This window comes from Seriola lalandi, unplaced genomic scaffold (genome assembly GCF_002814215.2).
Source record: "Seriola lalandi dorsalis isolate HSWRI2012SDOR001 ecotype SW California unplaced genomic scaffold, Sedor1 jcf7180002054567, whole genome shotgun sequence".
NCBI classification, from domain to species: Eukaryota; Metazoa; Chordata; class Actinopteri; order Carangiformes; family Carangidae; genus Seriola; species Seriola lalandi.
The window spans coordinates 1,144,743-1,160,773 of NW_019525120.1; the positions used below are offsets into that span (position 1 = coordinate 1,144,743).

The 16,031-nt window shown below is 40.3% G+C and overlaps 1 protein-coding gene across 1 annotated transcript in view; it reads left to right on the plus strand.

The window, feature by feature from the left end:
* Positions 1-16,031, plus strand: part of LOC111662630 (FRAS1 related extracellular matrix 2) — a 60,227-nt gene that overhangs the window by 22,542 nt on the left and 21,654 nt on the right. Inside the window, exons 4-5 of the mRNA XM_023416551.2 lie at positions 9,304-9,534; positions 14,528-14,653. Coding sequence (XP_023272319.1) covers positions 9,304-9,534; positions 14,528-14,653 — 357 coding nt within the window. The remainder of the gene's footprint in view (positions 1-9,303; positions 9,535-14,527; positions 14,654-16,031) is intronic.

Here is a 16,031-nt window from a genome sequence, read left to right on the forward strand (position 1 = left end):
ATTTTTCACAGTTTTTGCTTGCATGATGGTTGATAGTGTACCCAGTATTGTCATTTTCTTCACTGCAGAGTCTTATGTATACATCACAATCGCCTGGTCTGCTGCTCCCCAATACATATACACACCACAGCTGAAAACAAAAAGCAATTGCAACATTTCCTGCACTCGGTATAACCAGATTTATCCTCAAAGTCAAAGTAATTTTGTTTGGCCTCAAGTCATTTTGGAGTTTACAAAATGAATTTTTGTTATGAATTTGAGAAGACTATATGAGATGGCTGTGAGGGCAGTTGCAGAGATGTAAGTCTTTATTTACCACCACATACAGGAAAACAATGTCAAGAAAAGAATTTCTTTTTTTCTTTTTTTTCTGCTGCAAGATTGCCTGTGAAGCAACATGCTATTTTCCTTGATTCCCACATGGGCAAGTGATTTCTCAGCATGTCACCGAGAGGACATGAAATAGGAATCAAAACAAGTGCATGTCAAAAGGCAATAAAAATACATTGCATTGAACCGCGGATACCACAAAATCCACAAAGAGAGAAGAGCATAAATAATAGTGACGTAACTGAGGTTAGATCAAATCATTGCTAAAACAACGTCACTATCATTAGCTTGAAAATGATCCCATTGACTCTTTGTCTCTAAATGAAAAAAAGCTGAATGAATGTTGGTCTGTTTATATCTGTTCGACTTGTTATCTAGGGCTCTAATACACCCAAGCTGACAGTAAACCATTCAGTGGTGTATGGCCAACAAGCCTGTAGTTTTCACAGTGTGTCCAGCACTGTTGGCGCTTTTAAGTGCACATTTGACCAACTGAGCACATTGAACTGGCTTCAAAGTCTGACTGGCTGCTCTTCTGGGGGAATTGATCCTTTTAGTGCAGTTTTTTTTTTCACCTCCTTTTACTTTCTATGCACAAGCTGACAACTTAAGTACAAAGGAAAACTTCTTGGTGGAAAGTGTAACTTTTATACCATATATATTCTCAATTCGTATTTGTTACGTTTCACAGGACTATTTAATCAGAATCACAATGGCTTTGAAAAAGGTTGGCTAGCTGCTTAGAGTATGGTCCTTGCAGTGTATAATGTAACTTTAGACAGTAGGCGGGAGGCAAAGTGAGCCAATATGTCAGTCTCTCTTTGTCAAGTTGCTTTATGTAGGTGGGTTTGATGCGTCAGCGCCCTAAACTGCAGAATAAAAGGCAAGAGACTGAGATGACATTAAGATCAGAAAAAATACAAAGCTGCACTCTCACAATTTCACATTAAGTGACATAGTGTACTCTTGGCTTTGTGAAATACGAGTGAGAAGAAAAAAAGCGGCTGTTACATTTCATTCCAAATTAGACCTGTTTGGCTCTTAAAATTAAGTTTATCACAATCTAAGGTAGATGTCCACCTTCCTTAGAGGTAAAGTTTTAGCCATATTAGGCTGTAAAAAGTCTTGTCACAGCAGTTAACAGTAACACCAGAGTCTGACAGTAAGTGAATCTTCAGCAGACTTAAAGAAATAAAATGATCATAATGCTGGTTGCAACACTCGTGAGTGTACAAAACGCAGAGAACACACTGCTGGTTCTGTGTTCATCACATCTCAAATCCAGCCTGTAACATCAATGCTGCAGTTTTTAATGAGCTTTTTGACCGGTGATTTGGTGTTGAAACACTGGAGCATGTTTTTGTACTTACGTCTGATGCTGTGTGTTAGTTTGCTTCATTAGTGCAGTGGTTCTCAAAGTTTTTTCACATCAAGGAAGGTGTTTGAAACCCGTGACCAAAATAGTCATAGCTAGATTCTGTTATTGTGTTACTTATGGATGAAATTATAGTGAAAATAAATCACCCCCCCACCCCCCCCCCCCCCCAAAAACCCCTGGGAACCACTGCATTAGTGCACTCACAGAATTTCTGCCAGCTTCTTTGCACACGTAGCTTAAAAATACTGGTTGCTTTTCCGTGTGTGACCTATATTACATGCGAAATGCACCAACGACTTCTTCTTCCACTGCACAGCCAAGATGGCGATTATTAAGGGCAAGAAGTGTCCAGCAGTTTACACTCAACTTGTTGGCCATTTTGAGTTCACCATCCGCGTACTTATAGTGCACTGCATGTTGCTGTAGCGTGTGAACACATTTATGGACTCAAACCGGCAGGTGTAAGTGTGGAAATAGGCTACGCAAATCGAGACACAGCATGAGTGTTTGTGCAGGATGAAAGGATGACGATGCTGCTGATTTCCCTGTCCCTGAACGCCCCTCTTAGCTCTGACTTTATCATGCTTCAGCTCGTACGCTCTGCGAGAAGCAGCAGCTGTAAGCAGCTTTTACTCTCTCCCACCTCTCAACGTCCTTCTGATCCCTGTTAATCGCTTGGTCAGGTGTTAGCATCGCAGTGCAGCAGTTTATGTGAGCTTTAAGACTTGTCTAAATGTATGTGTCTGTGTGTGTGTGTGTGTGTGTGCGTGCGTGTGTGTGTGCACGTGTGTTTGTGTGTGTGATTCCTCTCAGGAAGGTTTTGGAGTGTATCTCTTGAGCACACATGAAAGCCTGCGTTCTGACTCTCATCTCTTTGCACAGTCAGTGCGTGAGCACCTGGTTATCTCTGACGGCACACACACATACACACACACATTCACAATCAAGCCTGCTTTTTGAATGAACATCTAACATGGTATGTCAACATGGTGCTAGAAAGCATCGATGTGAAAGTTGTCTAGGCCGACGTCACTCCAACGTGTTGAGTTGAGAGTTGAGAGAAAAGAGATTAAGTGGTTATGGATAAGAAATATTTATTTGTAACCTTAACCTTACTCCGTATCAACAAATCTAAGTCACTCGGACGACACTATTTTCTCTCATTGCTCAAATAGATTGTGTGCGTATGCTTTTGCATGTACGCATTTCTATGCATTTCTGTGTCTTTAGGCCCAGTGTGGATCCCTTCAGGAACAGATGATGAAATATGGTCCAGTTTAGGGCAACTCAGAATGAAAAACAGAAACTGATCAAAGTCTAATAACGTTCATAGATTTCAATTTGCTGGGCTGGTGAACAGAGGAATGGAGCCAATGAACCAATAATAGAGTGGCAACACACTCGAAATGGACAAAATAGCGGGAACACCATACAATGTAATTCAATTCAATCCAATACTCCCTTCAGTACTGGTGCCTTTGATTGATTTTTGCTGTCACTTGAGTTTGAAAAGCTGTAGTTTGTGTTGTTGTCAAGCAAATATCTCATTAAGAGTCAATGTTGCTGAGGCTTCACTTAAGTTCCTCTTTGCTAATTCAGCTTTCATGTGTTCGGCTTAAGCCTTAATGATTTTTCAGAGATCTCTCCTTTCCACAGTGGACAGTTCTGTAGTGTGTTTGATGGGTGTCCTCGACTGGCCTCTACATGAGTCGCCTCATTTAAGCCTTGATATCAGTGATTGTCATTTAGCTATTAAAGCGGACACGTACTGCAGATAGTACTTAAATTGTAATATGACTCGCTTGATGTCATTGCCTTTGTGATTGTGACTTACAAGCCAAGGACACACCCATTGAAACACACATCGAGATAGGATGTTTTATGTTTATTAGTTGTTTTTTGTTGTTGTTTTTTTTACGGAATCAAAGCCCCAAAGTCTAAAAAGTCTCAAAAATCACCTCACAATTTTTCGAAAAAATGTTTACTTTTATCACTTCTGTAAAAAGCTGAAAACAATGATGAGGTTGACGATACAGGGCAGTCGGAGAGTATGAAAGCAAAGACACATTTTTCCATCACATTGGGTTTTGAAATGAAACAGCAAGTGTGAGGTAAAAATGTCAACTTTCAGCTTTCAGCTTACATTCAACTCTTTTATACGCACAAATGAACAGTGTGGAAAACCGCGACCCCCCTGTTTACAAACGCTATCACCAATTTTCCTACATGCAGAAAATAGTGGAACAATCACAAACATCGGTCAGTTAACTCATATGGACAGCTAAAAACTTACCGCTATTGTTATCTTTCCGCTGCATTGTTCAAAAAATTGTCTGAGAGTGAAAAAATGCCATCACAATTTCCCAGAGCCCAAGGTGACATAATTCAGTTGACAGCAGTTTAAAATCCAAACATGTTGAAAATACGGTGACATAAGGAACAGAGAGGAAGTAAGTCCTCACATTTGCACAAAGCAGGAACCAGCAACATAAATTAATAGATTATGAAAATTGTTGCCAATCAATTTTCAGTTGATTGACTAAGTAATTAAGCTCTACAAAGTTGAACCAGTGAGAATATGAACTCTCTCAAACACCCTTAAAGCTCAAACTCAATGTTTCATTTCAAAGCTAATATGGTGAAGTTGAGCCTTTACGATTAGAAACACCTGTGTGTTTGTGTGTGTGTGTGTGTGTGTGTGTGTGTGTGTGTGAGTGTGTTTGCTAATAGGAGAATGGGAGAAAAATGACAAAGATTAAAGATCACAGCAAAACCAGACCTGTAAATGAAAAGAAAATTGATTACTTAAAAGAAAAAATCTAAAAATATATAAAATGTAATGAAAGGTAAAAAAAAGAAAAAATTCCCGGTAAAAGTAGAGAGTGTACGTGCAAATAGATTAAATACAGAAATGTGTCAGGGGTGGAGAAGCGGAGAGAAACACACCCTGCAATGTTGTCAGAAGCTTTACTGATGAAAGCTGGTGTGGTGCCAGGCAACGGCGGAGGGGAGCTGTTACACATGCTCCATCACAACAGGACATATAGGTAGAGAGGATCACTGAAGGAGGAACACAGAGATAAGATCAAGGTTCAAAGATGCCCCCGCAAAGCAGAGCTAAGGCAGAACGGGGCCGGACAGGAGCGTGGGGATCAGATTGGATTCTTCTACCACTGTTTCCAAGCTTATACCTTGCTTTCTCGCTTCTTACGAAAAAAAAAATAATAAAAAAATAATCCAAACATGACTAAGATATCAACCTTCAGCTTTAATTCTGCTTCTTCATGGGTGTGTGCTCTCCGTCTCACCTGCTGTGCTCCTTTTAATTGAGTTCTGTCACTTTCTCCTCTCTCCTGTGACACTCGTCCCGCTGACTTGTCAACCCGCTTAATCCGTCTCACGTTTCTTTTCTTTTCATCCATAATCTCTCTCCTCACCCCATCTCACTGTGGAGAGCGTTTGGTCCTTTTGCACCTAACCAGCTTTTTCTGTTCATCAAAGACGACACCTCTCCTCTTCCTACTGCCTTACAGCCGTATAGCCCTGGGTCTGTGCCATAAGCGGTGTCTTATAATTCTTCCTCCACCTACTGCACCATTTGCCATTCATCTTGTTTCTACCTTCTCCTTCTCTCCTCCTCCTTCTAACTCCAGCCCAGCGCTCATTCGCAGTTTGTTCTTGCTCTGTCTGTAGATTCTCACTTCATTGTTTGCTTCCTGTATTTGGTTGATAACCACTGTGCTGTTCCTCTGCTCATTCCTCTCCATCTTTGTCTTTGTTTTGTAACATCTTTTTGATCCTTCCCTCGTCCTTTCCTTTCCTTTCCTTTCCTTTCCTTCTTCCTGACTCCTTGCATAAGTTAAAGCTCATTCCATGACAACTTTTTTTTTTTCTTTTCTTTCTGCACTGTCCTTTTCTGCCCTGTCCTTGCTCTGAGAGATAAATGGAGGATTGTTAACAACGTGTACTTTTGCCAGGTTAAGATATATCATCTCCTGTGGGATGTATTCCAGCCTCATTATTGTTGCCAAGCAGGGCGGATGGAGAGATAATTTTATTTCACCAGCAGAGAATAGAAACTGTTGCCCCCATGAACTTCGCTTCTACAGATCTCCACCTCAGCTGCCTCGATATGAAATGACCTTTATGGTATAATGAGCATGAAGGTACCTGCTATCATAAATTTTATGATGAATTGTATATTTTACATTCAGCCAAACTCAGCTTGCTTCAGTGTTTGCTTTCAACAGAGGAATAAACTACAATACAGAACAAAGGGGAGAAAAGTTTGCAGCTATAAACAGAATTTGCGTGTGTTTGTGAGGATACTCTTTGTATCTGTGAGTTTGTGTGTGTGTGTGTGTGTGTGTGTGTGTGCGTTATGGAGACACAAACACAAGGGACTGTAGCACTGAGGAACATCTCCACAGAGATCAGAAGGCCTTAGGGTGGGTATATTTCCACCTGCTGAGAAAGAACCTCTGTGCAACCCCAGGAAAGGCATCTCTTCTGCCCTCCAGGGAGTCCGGTAAGATTGGCACCATAATGCTCCACCCTTTTTAAGATCAACACTTCCTCTCTCCTGTGGGCAGGATTTTGTGGGTTTTTATTAGATGTGGATCAACAGCTCATCATTATAGAAAGATAAGACGGATAGAAACCATCTGTCGTGAAGACACATTTCTATAGTTTTTTAATTTCTTTAATGTTATAATCCTTCATTATAACACAATTTTTTCCAGATATAGCCATTCAATGTTTTTGCATTCTGTAACAGCCTCTATATATATACAGTACGTACAGTATGCAGTCTTCCTTTTTAGTTGAGTCTGCCTGAATTCAAATCATGCACAAGGGCTCCACAGGAAATGATCCATGCATGTTTACAAGCCGTGGATCATTTCCCAAGCTCAGGACCTGACCCAATACATGTGCACATTTCTCATAATGAAGAAGACAAGCACTCATGACCTCAATATTAACATGTCAGAAAGCAGTGTTGACTCTCTTCTTTAGTCCTATATTAAGGGTGATTCGATGACTCCTTTCAGCCGACAGTTTGTTCTAGGTTGGAGACTGCTCAAGGCATGACACGCATGTCATACTGAATAAAATTCACAACTCTGGAATCTGTAAAATTAAATAATGCCATTATCAACCACAAAGTGCCTGATCAACCAAGGCTGAAATCTTATCTTTAAAGTTGTTTTTTCATTCTGCTGCTGGCACAGCCAAAAATTGGCAATATTTTTTTTTTACTTTTTTCAGGTCAGTTTGTCTGCACAACTACCTGTTCAACCCAAACTAGTGTTCCAGAGCAAGAAAACAACTTGTAACAAATTGCGATGGAATTGGCTGTTGATAGTCAAGGCCCTCCTACGCCACAAAAGCTGAAATTTTCATCTCCACAAGAGAAATATCAAAATCCAGTGGCAGATTTCCATGACATTTACGAAGCACAGTTATGTTTCCAAGAGGATGAATAGTTTGAATCAGAACTTGGTGTCTGCGTAGCTTTATTTTAGTTTAAGGTGAGGTGAGAAACAGGGCTCACTGATGCTGATACATATAATCAGTTTGGATTAAGAAAGCATCTACTTCTTGGTAAAGTGTTGTTATTTCACATTTCCAATGTACCTACTGGTAATAGCCAGCTTTGTGAGTCCACTCATTAGGTGAACAAGTTTTTTTTTGTGAATGTCTGTGACTGACTGTGTGACTGAGTGAGTGAGTGAGTGATAGAGTTACACCACTGGTCGCCCCGAGTGTTTATTTTTATCCCTTTTATCCCACTGGCTGTTTCCCTTTCAAAATTATTTCCCACAAATTGTTTCTAATACGTCATCAGGGGGCATTTACAGCAGATCCTCGGTGTGTCTGATGTTTAGTTAATCCTCTGCCTCCTTTAGCGATGGTGGTTCATGTAATAAATGTAGTTTATTTGCTGTGATGGAGGTGAGGCTCAATGAATTGCAACCTCAATATTATCATGTCAGACAGCAGTGTTGACTCCCTTCTTCAGTCCTGAATTAAAGGTGATTGCTATTTTTAGCTCATGTTATTTTTAACCAGATGTTACAAATAGCATGATTATATTGTTGAATTTATTAACTGAAGTGGTAGAAATGTACATTATTCTTAAGTGGCATGCACATTACATGACCCATACACAGTCCAGCTGTACACTAGGTTTGTACTTGTTTGTGCTGTAGTGAAGCTGCAGTCAGGAATAGCAGCATCATTATTTATTTTATTTTTTTGTGAGGAGAAAAAACTGTGGGCGTTACATTTAATACGATGCTGATCCTCAGGTTAAATATGAGATAGTGCTGCATTGCATTATGGTTAGCTGTGGTGACCACCGGTGGGGGAAAAAAAAAAAAAAAACAGGTTTCTATGGATTTCTCTCAGTGCTGTTGTTGTGGAAACTGTGCAAAAACAGTTTAGAGAAGAAACTGGAGGATAAGTGATGAAAGATTTTGTCATGGTCAAACCCCGCCCATGTACTCCATTTACTCTCCAGCATATATGCCCACTTAACTCTTGATAAAAACAAAAATGGCAATAAAATAAACCCTGACTGTCAAAGCTTAACATCAGAAGCCGTTTTAAAGGCAACCTGATTACAGTATTCCTCACTACTTTTGGGGTTTGTATATTATTATACCCACTGAAGGTCCTCGCAGGAACACAAACATGAATGTCTGCATGTGTGATTAATTTCAGCTTATGATTTGCATACAATACTCGCCCGTCAAATCTTACTGTTTATACAATCTAATGTATCCAGTCTCATCTGCATGTGTTTGTCGCCTTCCCCTTTTTCTCTGTTTGTTCAGGCCTTTGAATGTCTGAAAAAGGAAAACAAATCCTTTTCATTTACGGGCACATGCATCAACCTGGCATGCATCTGCTCGCGTTGTTCTCGCGAGGCACCGTGAATGCAGACAAAAGGGGGGGGGGAATGGACAGCATATTTACAAACATAATACATTACTTTGTAGCTTACACCACCCGGGTTTCCTTGATGTGCATTTATATGTGAAACCTCAGTATTACCAGTGAGCTAACCTGCTTTTAAAGGAGGTTTATCGATGAGCATGAATGTTGGCTGGGCCTCTGCAAAGTGGATTCACATGAAAGATTTATTATAAATGTAATAAGAGCCATTTGAAGAGAAAAGAAGATGACACAAACACACACACACACACACACATATTCACACTCATGCCTAACACTTGGAAAACAGCCATAGTGGCTAATCCATCCCAGTGAGCTGAATATGCTTATTTAAATGCTTCAGTCACAAATTCATTTCACACATTTCCGAGGCTCTGTTAGTGATCAGTGAAGAAAAATAGATGCACCGCTCGTTTTCACACCACTCTCTGAACAACATTAAAGGGTGTGAATATCTAATCTGTTTTTCATCTGTTTCTTTCTCCTGCCTGTCACCTTTCCGTGGCTTTCTTTACTTTGTCTCCACTTCTTCTCGTCTCTGCCTCTTCCTTTTTCTTTTCTTTTTTTTCTCATCTGGCCTGCTCTCCTTGTCACTTCCTGCTCCTCTAATGTCCATCACTGTCTGTATCTCTCAGGCATTGGCACCCAGGATGGTAGTGCAAAGAAGGAGGAGGATTTCAAGGGTAAGTCCCAGAGGCAGGTCCAGTTCAACCCGGGTCAGACCAGAGCCACGTGGCGGGTTCGCATCCTGACTGATGGGAAGTACGAACAGGCGGAAACCTTCCAGATCTTGCTTTCGGAGCCGGTGATGGGAGTGATGGAGTTCCCTGCCACAGCAACAGTTGAGATCCTGGATCCCAGCGACGGTCAGTGCTGCTCATGCAAACATTATAGCACACACACGGATACTTTTAGAGACCATTGTATATACTTTTGTGATGACAATCAGTGGTGGAAATCAACTAAGTGTATTTACTCAAGTACTGTACTTAACTCCAATTTCAAGGTACTTTTACTTCAATAAAAGATATAATTGCTTCTCCTGCCACTGGCACAATAATGAGGGAGGAATTTTTGTCTTAAGTTACATCACAATAGACAAGTGGTTCCCAACCTTTTCCAATTCAAGGCTCACTTGAAAAATGATGGCAGCCCACAGTCAAATCTGTAACAATACGGAGGCCAAGTAATAGTTTCTCAGAGCACTTTTTATTGTAATGATAACAATCGAACATTCAGGACTGAACTGAAAGCAGGAGAAGCTCAATTTTTCATTTTTTCTTGATGGGGGAGAAATCACTCGATTCACCATCTGTCTCTGACTCTCTTTCCTTTTAATTCTTCCTGTTGCTAACCAGCTATCCATTTTGATACCCCAGTTTCTGCCACTGATGTAATCTTTGAGCGCATAGTCACATGAGATAGCAAACAAATATATCATGTGGTCCGGCAGCGACAACATGAAGTTCCTATCGTTGGCTTATCACAGTGATAGACCTTAATATGAGAAGAATAACAATGAAAGGAGTTTTCTAAATTTAAAATGTCTTGTTTTTACAGATAATTTAGTTTTAAAACATTTAAAACATTCTATATGAACACACACACACATATATATATATATATATATATATATATATCTATACTGTATATAGATATATATATAGGTATATATATATGACTTCATCCCACAGAATCATATATATATATATATATAATATATTTTTGCATACTGCATATAAATATAATAATTTAATCTTTTCACCAATTAAATTTTCTTTTCACCAAAATTGTACTGCTTTGCAAATAATTTTTCAGCCCACTTGCAGCACCTTCGCAGCCCACCAGTAGGCCCCAGCCCACGGGTTGGGAACCACTGCAATAGCTGATAAAAGATGGAAATTGTTTAATTATTTTTGCACATTTAATCTGATTATTCACAGAGGATTTTCTTTCCTGGGAGAAACTATTTCAAGGTCCCGAATACAGATGCAGCATATTAGATGTTGGCAAGATTAATCTGTAAGTTTTCTCTACGGGTTCATAAATGACTCTTGATTGGCAGCTGTGTGTGTGTGTGTGTGTGTGTGTGTGTAACTCAAGCAGACTATAAAGAACTGTATTCTATAAAGAATAGATTGGATTCTACATTTATTTATTCTATATTTTCCAGCATGAATATATAATGTATTCAGTCTTGTGTCCGTATTCCGTGTGATATCCATTATTAAAAAATGAAAATCAAAGGCTGCCTTTATGGACGGGCAATATGGAGGATTGAAAGTTAATAAATATATCCAGAGCAGAGGCGAGCGTTCACTTTTGCCTGCCTGAGCAGACAACTGTGACTGCGGATACACTGAAGAATCTGACATCTATAATGCACACCACACACAAATCCCAGCTGCCACTCAGGTACTGCTCTTACAAAGCAATGAAAAATACACAACCCATCATTCAACTTGGCTCGCACAGAATGAAGAACTGTCAATACAAACATTGCCCACTTTAGATGTAGTATCATGCAAATCTGCCCTCAGGCAAAGAAGAGAAATATAGAACTGACATGACAGCCGGTAGAGATAGTGTTGTCTTTTATCTTTTTACTGAGTAGAATCTTTACTTCTTAAAACTATAATAATCAGAGTTACTTCTTTATTTATGTGTATTATCAGGCCAAATCAAAGTTTATCAGTGGGACACATTATGGACACTTTTCTTCTCATGTACTTGTTTTGCTGTTTATCCGTGTACATTGGTCAAACTGTAATGGTTGCGTGCACAAAGTGTCTCATCAAACAAAACAAAAAAACACACACAAAACTTGTTCTTTGTGTGCCTGCAAATTGAAATGTTAATGGAATATTGAGTGTAGCGACAAACTGGCTGCCCTGCTCCATCAAGGCTGGATTTACTCTAGTGAAGCTTTTACATTCAGTTTTTTTTTTTTTTCGTGTATGCATCGCTCCCATCCACAGTGCAATTTGTAAGTAATGCGTAACAAAGATGGAAACACTGAAGCTCCCATTATATCCATACACAACAGCCGCTTTCATCACTCTCACTCTCATTTATCTCCTCGTTCTCCATCTTTCACTACATCTTGATCTCCCTTGTCTCTCTCCTCCTCACATTCGTCCTCTTCAATCTATCCCTCCCCTGTGGGTTAATTATGGTGTGTGTGGAGGGCAGGGGCTGGTTTGTTTTCTGTCGTCTCCGGGGATTGTCTAATGTGACAGAGATGTGTCACTCTGTACTCTAATGGGCCAGTGAAGCTTTAGCTATGCCTGTGGCGTTAGCCGCACTCCAGCTTCTTTCTCTAATGATGAAAACTGGCTTTGTCTGGTCTTCTGCTTAGCCTGAAGATTCCCTCCCTAGAGGACGTGTCAGCTAGGCTAATATCAGCTTTAGAGGAGGAGAGCGGATCGACAAGCTTTAACCAAAAGTGCTCCGAAATTACAGAGAGCATAACAAGCTGAGTTTGTTCTAACAGCATGGGCAGTCTCTGTTTATCTGTACAAATGCCTGGAGCTCTTCTTTCTTTATTTATTTTTTTTCTTTCGGCTGTAAGAATGCAAACTGCATCTGTATTGAAACTTTGATTAATATCTCTGTGTTAGCTCGTCCTGTTGTGCGTTTGCCTATGATACACCCACTCTTAGTGCTTCAGCACTAACAAAGTTTGTCTGATTACAGGCTGTGATACACTGGCCTTCCTCCTCCAAAACTTTATCACTTTCTGTCATATATAATTCATGCACAATGCGGACTCAAGATGAAGGTGGTAGCCTGCTGTTAGACTGTTTGCAGCAGTAGCATCTTGCCACAGCCAGTGATATCTTTCTTGCTTCCACGATAGCTACTATATATCACTAGAGCGGTTTCCCCCCCCCCCCTCTGCATTTTGCGTCAAGGTCATCCCACTAAATGATGAAGAACTACTCCCTCTCTCCGTTGCGATGTTTTTCGTGTAGAACCACGAGGCCAGCTGCAGTCGCTTCTTGTGTAATTATAGGAGCTTTGTCTCAGTTAAGACGTCAAACCCGTTGACTAATGCAAGACGCATTAAAACAAGGGAGTGCATCTTGCGAGTTTTGCTGTTGCATTGAACTGTGACCATGGGGGCTGTGCTGTGTTTGGTTGCATAGTGCACACAGGCTTGTTTGTTTTATACTTACAGCTTAGGTAATTAGCTGATGGGCATAACCCGCATTATAAACTGTTAATGAGTAAAAAGTGCACAACTATATCACAACAACAACAACAACAACAACAACAACAACAACAACAACAACCAAACAGTAGGAACAAAATACTCCTGCATCCATAGAATATTCATGAAATTATCAATAATGGAGATGTTCTAGGCATTGGAATAAGAGCCCAACATTTCCTTTGTGCGTGTTTTGTGTTGTTTTGTTTTTTTTGGGGCAACAATAACAAGATAAGGTGCATGTATCTTCTGTTTTAACACCGTCCGTAAAAGCGCGTGTGTGTGTGTGTGTGTCCATTAATGTTTTAAAAACGACTGTGTGTTTTCCTCCAGGAGGTGAACTCGACCCACTAAAAAATGTTATTTTTTTCTAAACCTTCGGGTGAATTTGGAGGCACCAGAAGAACGAAGTGTGGGGTGAAACGTGAAAGAACTGTGAGGCGAGGAGGTTTGCGGCATAAATGTGGCGAGAGAGAGAGAGAGAGAAAGAGAGAGAGAGAGAGAGAGAGAGAGAATATCAGGGTGTAGTGTGTGTGTGTGTGTGTGGAATAGGTAAGCAGTGGACCCTAATCCCTTGCTATGAGCCCCTGTACCCCCCAGGGAGCGACAAATTGTGGGCACCGACAGAAAGGAGAAATGGAGGAGAGGGGAGAAAATTGAGAGGAGAGAGAACGATTTAGGGAGTTACCATAAGAGAAGAGAAATGTTTGACCCCCCTGCAGTGCGCAAGATTGTTTTATGTTGATGACTTCATCCCACAGAATCATCTCTAGGTGTTGAGCTCTTTTTTACGCTGGCTGTTGAATCAAACGGCCAAATCTGTTTTTTGTTTTATTTTTGTTTTTTTCTTTCATATTTTCATTCTCTAGTGCTTTCCATTTTAGATGCAAGTTTTGTTGTTGCACAAGCAAGCGCCACAAGTGTCTTGCATTTCCCATCATTCACTCGCTCATTCATTCTCTCACTCAAAGAAGGATTGAAGGAGGTGGAGGGGTAACGAACTCCCAAGAAGATCTGGGGCGAGTTGAAGCCCAGTCCACTCTATGTTTTTATTGGTCCCGGTGCGTCCGTGGAAAATAGCTCCAACATTTATTGTTTCTATAATGCCAGTAAGTTCTTTGCTTTGATAGATGGTGCTTTCACTGGCTCTAAGTCTCTCTCTCAATCACAAAACTCCTCTCAGAGATGGAGCGAGGAGCAGGGGAAAGATGGAAAGAAAATAAGAGAGATGGCTCGGCTGACCCTCGTGTGAACGGAGCGGTCGGTGTGTGAAACTCCCAGCTGATTCGCGCTGCGGGATGAACTCAGAGGCTTGCATGTGTAATTGTCTGCGACACACTAGGTAGTAAGAAAAAGCTTCTGGAGGGGTCTCTTTGAAGAGCACCTCCGGTTGCATCAAACTGAAAACCGTGATGGAGAGTTATTTTTGAATATGAATAAGCACACCGCAGGTCCACCACTTCAATAGATCTGGATAAAAAAAAAAAAAGAAAAAGTGGCTGCGGCTCACTAATGCAGAATCAGAACAAAAGCCTGTATCTGCTTAATGTACTGTGGATTGTTTCGCAGATTGTTATACATATCATTACCCTTTTCTTTTTTTTCCTCTGACTCTCTCCACTCGTTCTCTTGTCTCCTCCATACAGAGTCGACTGTGTTCTTCCCTGAACAGATCCACTCAGTTGAGGAAGATATTGGGGAGCTTTTCATCCCGGTGCACCGCAGTGGAGATATCAGCCAGGAGCTCATGGTGGTCTGCTACACACAGCAGGGTACGGACTGGCCTTTTTTCACCTCATCTAACCCGTTTATCCTCAGCGTACCGTGCCTGCCTGCCTGCCTGCCTGTCTGCCTGCCTGCCTGCCTGCCTGCCTGCCTGCCTGCCTGCCTGCCTGTCTGCCTGTCTGCTGGCCTTGGTGGTCAAACTGAAGATACAAATGGTGGAAGTTATTATTTATAGGCTCAATGCAAAATTTTCAATCACAAATACTCTCGTGTTGATTTTAAGAGTTGAAGATATAGATGGAAAATTAGCATTTTATGTTTCTCAGATGAACATAATTAAATCATCAAGTTTTATTGCTGTGAATTCAGACCTTATGGACGCAAACACACGGCCCTTTACTGCGTCATTCCCCCTCTCTCTGCGTCCCCATTTCCTGTCTCTCTATACTATCCTGTCCAATAAAGGCATAAAAAGCCCCAAAAAATATACTTTAATAAAAAATTAAAAAAAAAAAATATATATATATATATATATATCAAAAGTGTATGATGGAGTGTGTTTAAAATACAGCAGTGCACTGTTCACACCACATTAGCCTTTTGACAAATATAAAAAGTTGCAGCATAATCTCAGTAGTATGATAATTAACCGTTAACCAGTGTCCTTAAAGTTTTACAGTAGTTCATTCAGATCAACAAAGTACAAATTCCACAACCACTCCACTCTCTTTGTGATAATTCCAATGACTTTCAGTTGCATGTTTGCAGCTGGTTATACGGTGACAGTGTGTGAAAAATTACCCATTCCAGCCTGTATGTTCTGCTAATGCCATTAAATCTCATGAAATAAATTTAGACAACACATGAAGTGATAATGCATTCGCTGATTAGACTAATGAAGCTGCTGTTGTTAAATGTCAGAAGTAGCTACACTGCAGGTTTCATTCTGAGAAAACCTGTGGGGGTGGCCTGTTCCCATGGCGTTCTGATATTAAAACTGATATACTGACTGAACTGATGGGCTTGCTGTAATTAAAGGTCAAACTTTCACAAGCCATTATGGCTATTTTAACAGTCTGAATTTTACTAAACTGAAAAGGAAAAAATGCATCTTCCTACTGATTGTCGTGATGAAGATGTTTTGGTTGTACGTTCAACCCCCTCTGAATTTTCTACAATTCGTCCCATCAATTTCAAATTCATATTCATCTAAATATGAATGTGTGTATGAAAATGACTACTTCAAATGTAGTGAGTCATTATAGAAAAACAATGTGCCTGAAGCTGATCACTCGGTACTTCTGAAATTAGAGATGCTGTTTTAAAAGCTCTGATATGTACGGAGGCCTTTTTCAAATACATTATGTTTTAATTATATGATTTAAATGATTTAGATGTTTTAAATGTTGGACAGCTCTCCCCCCC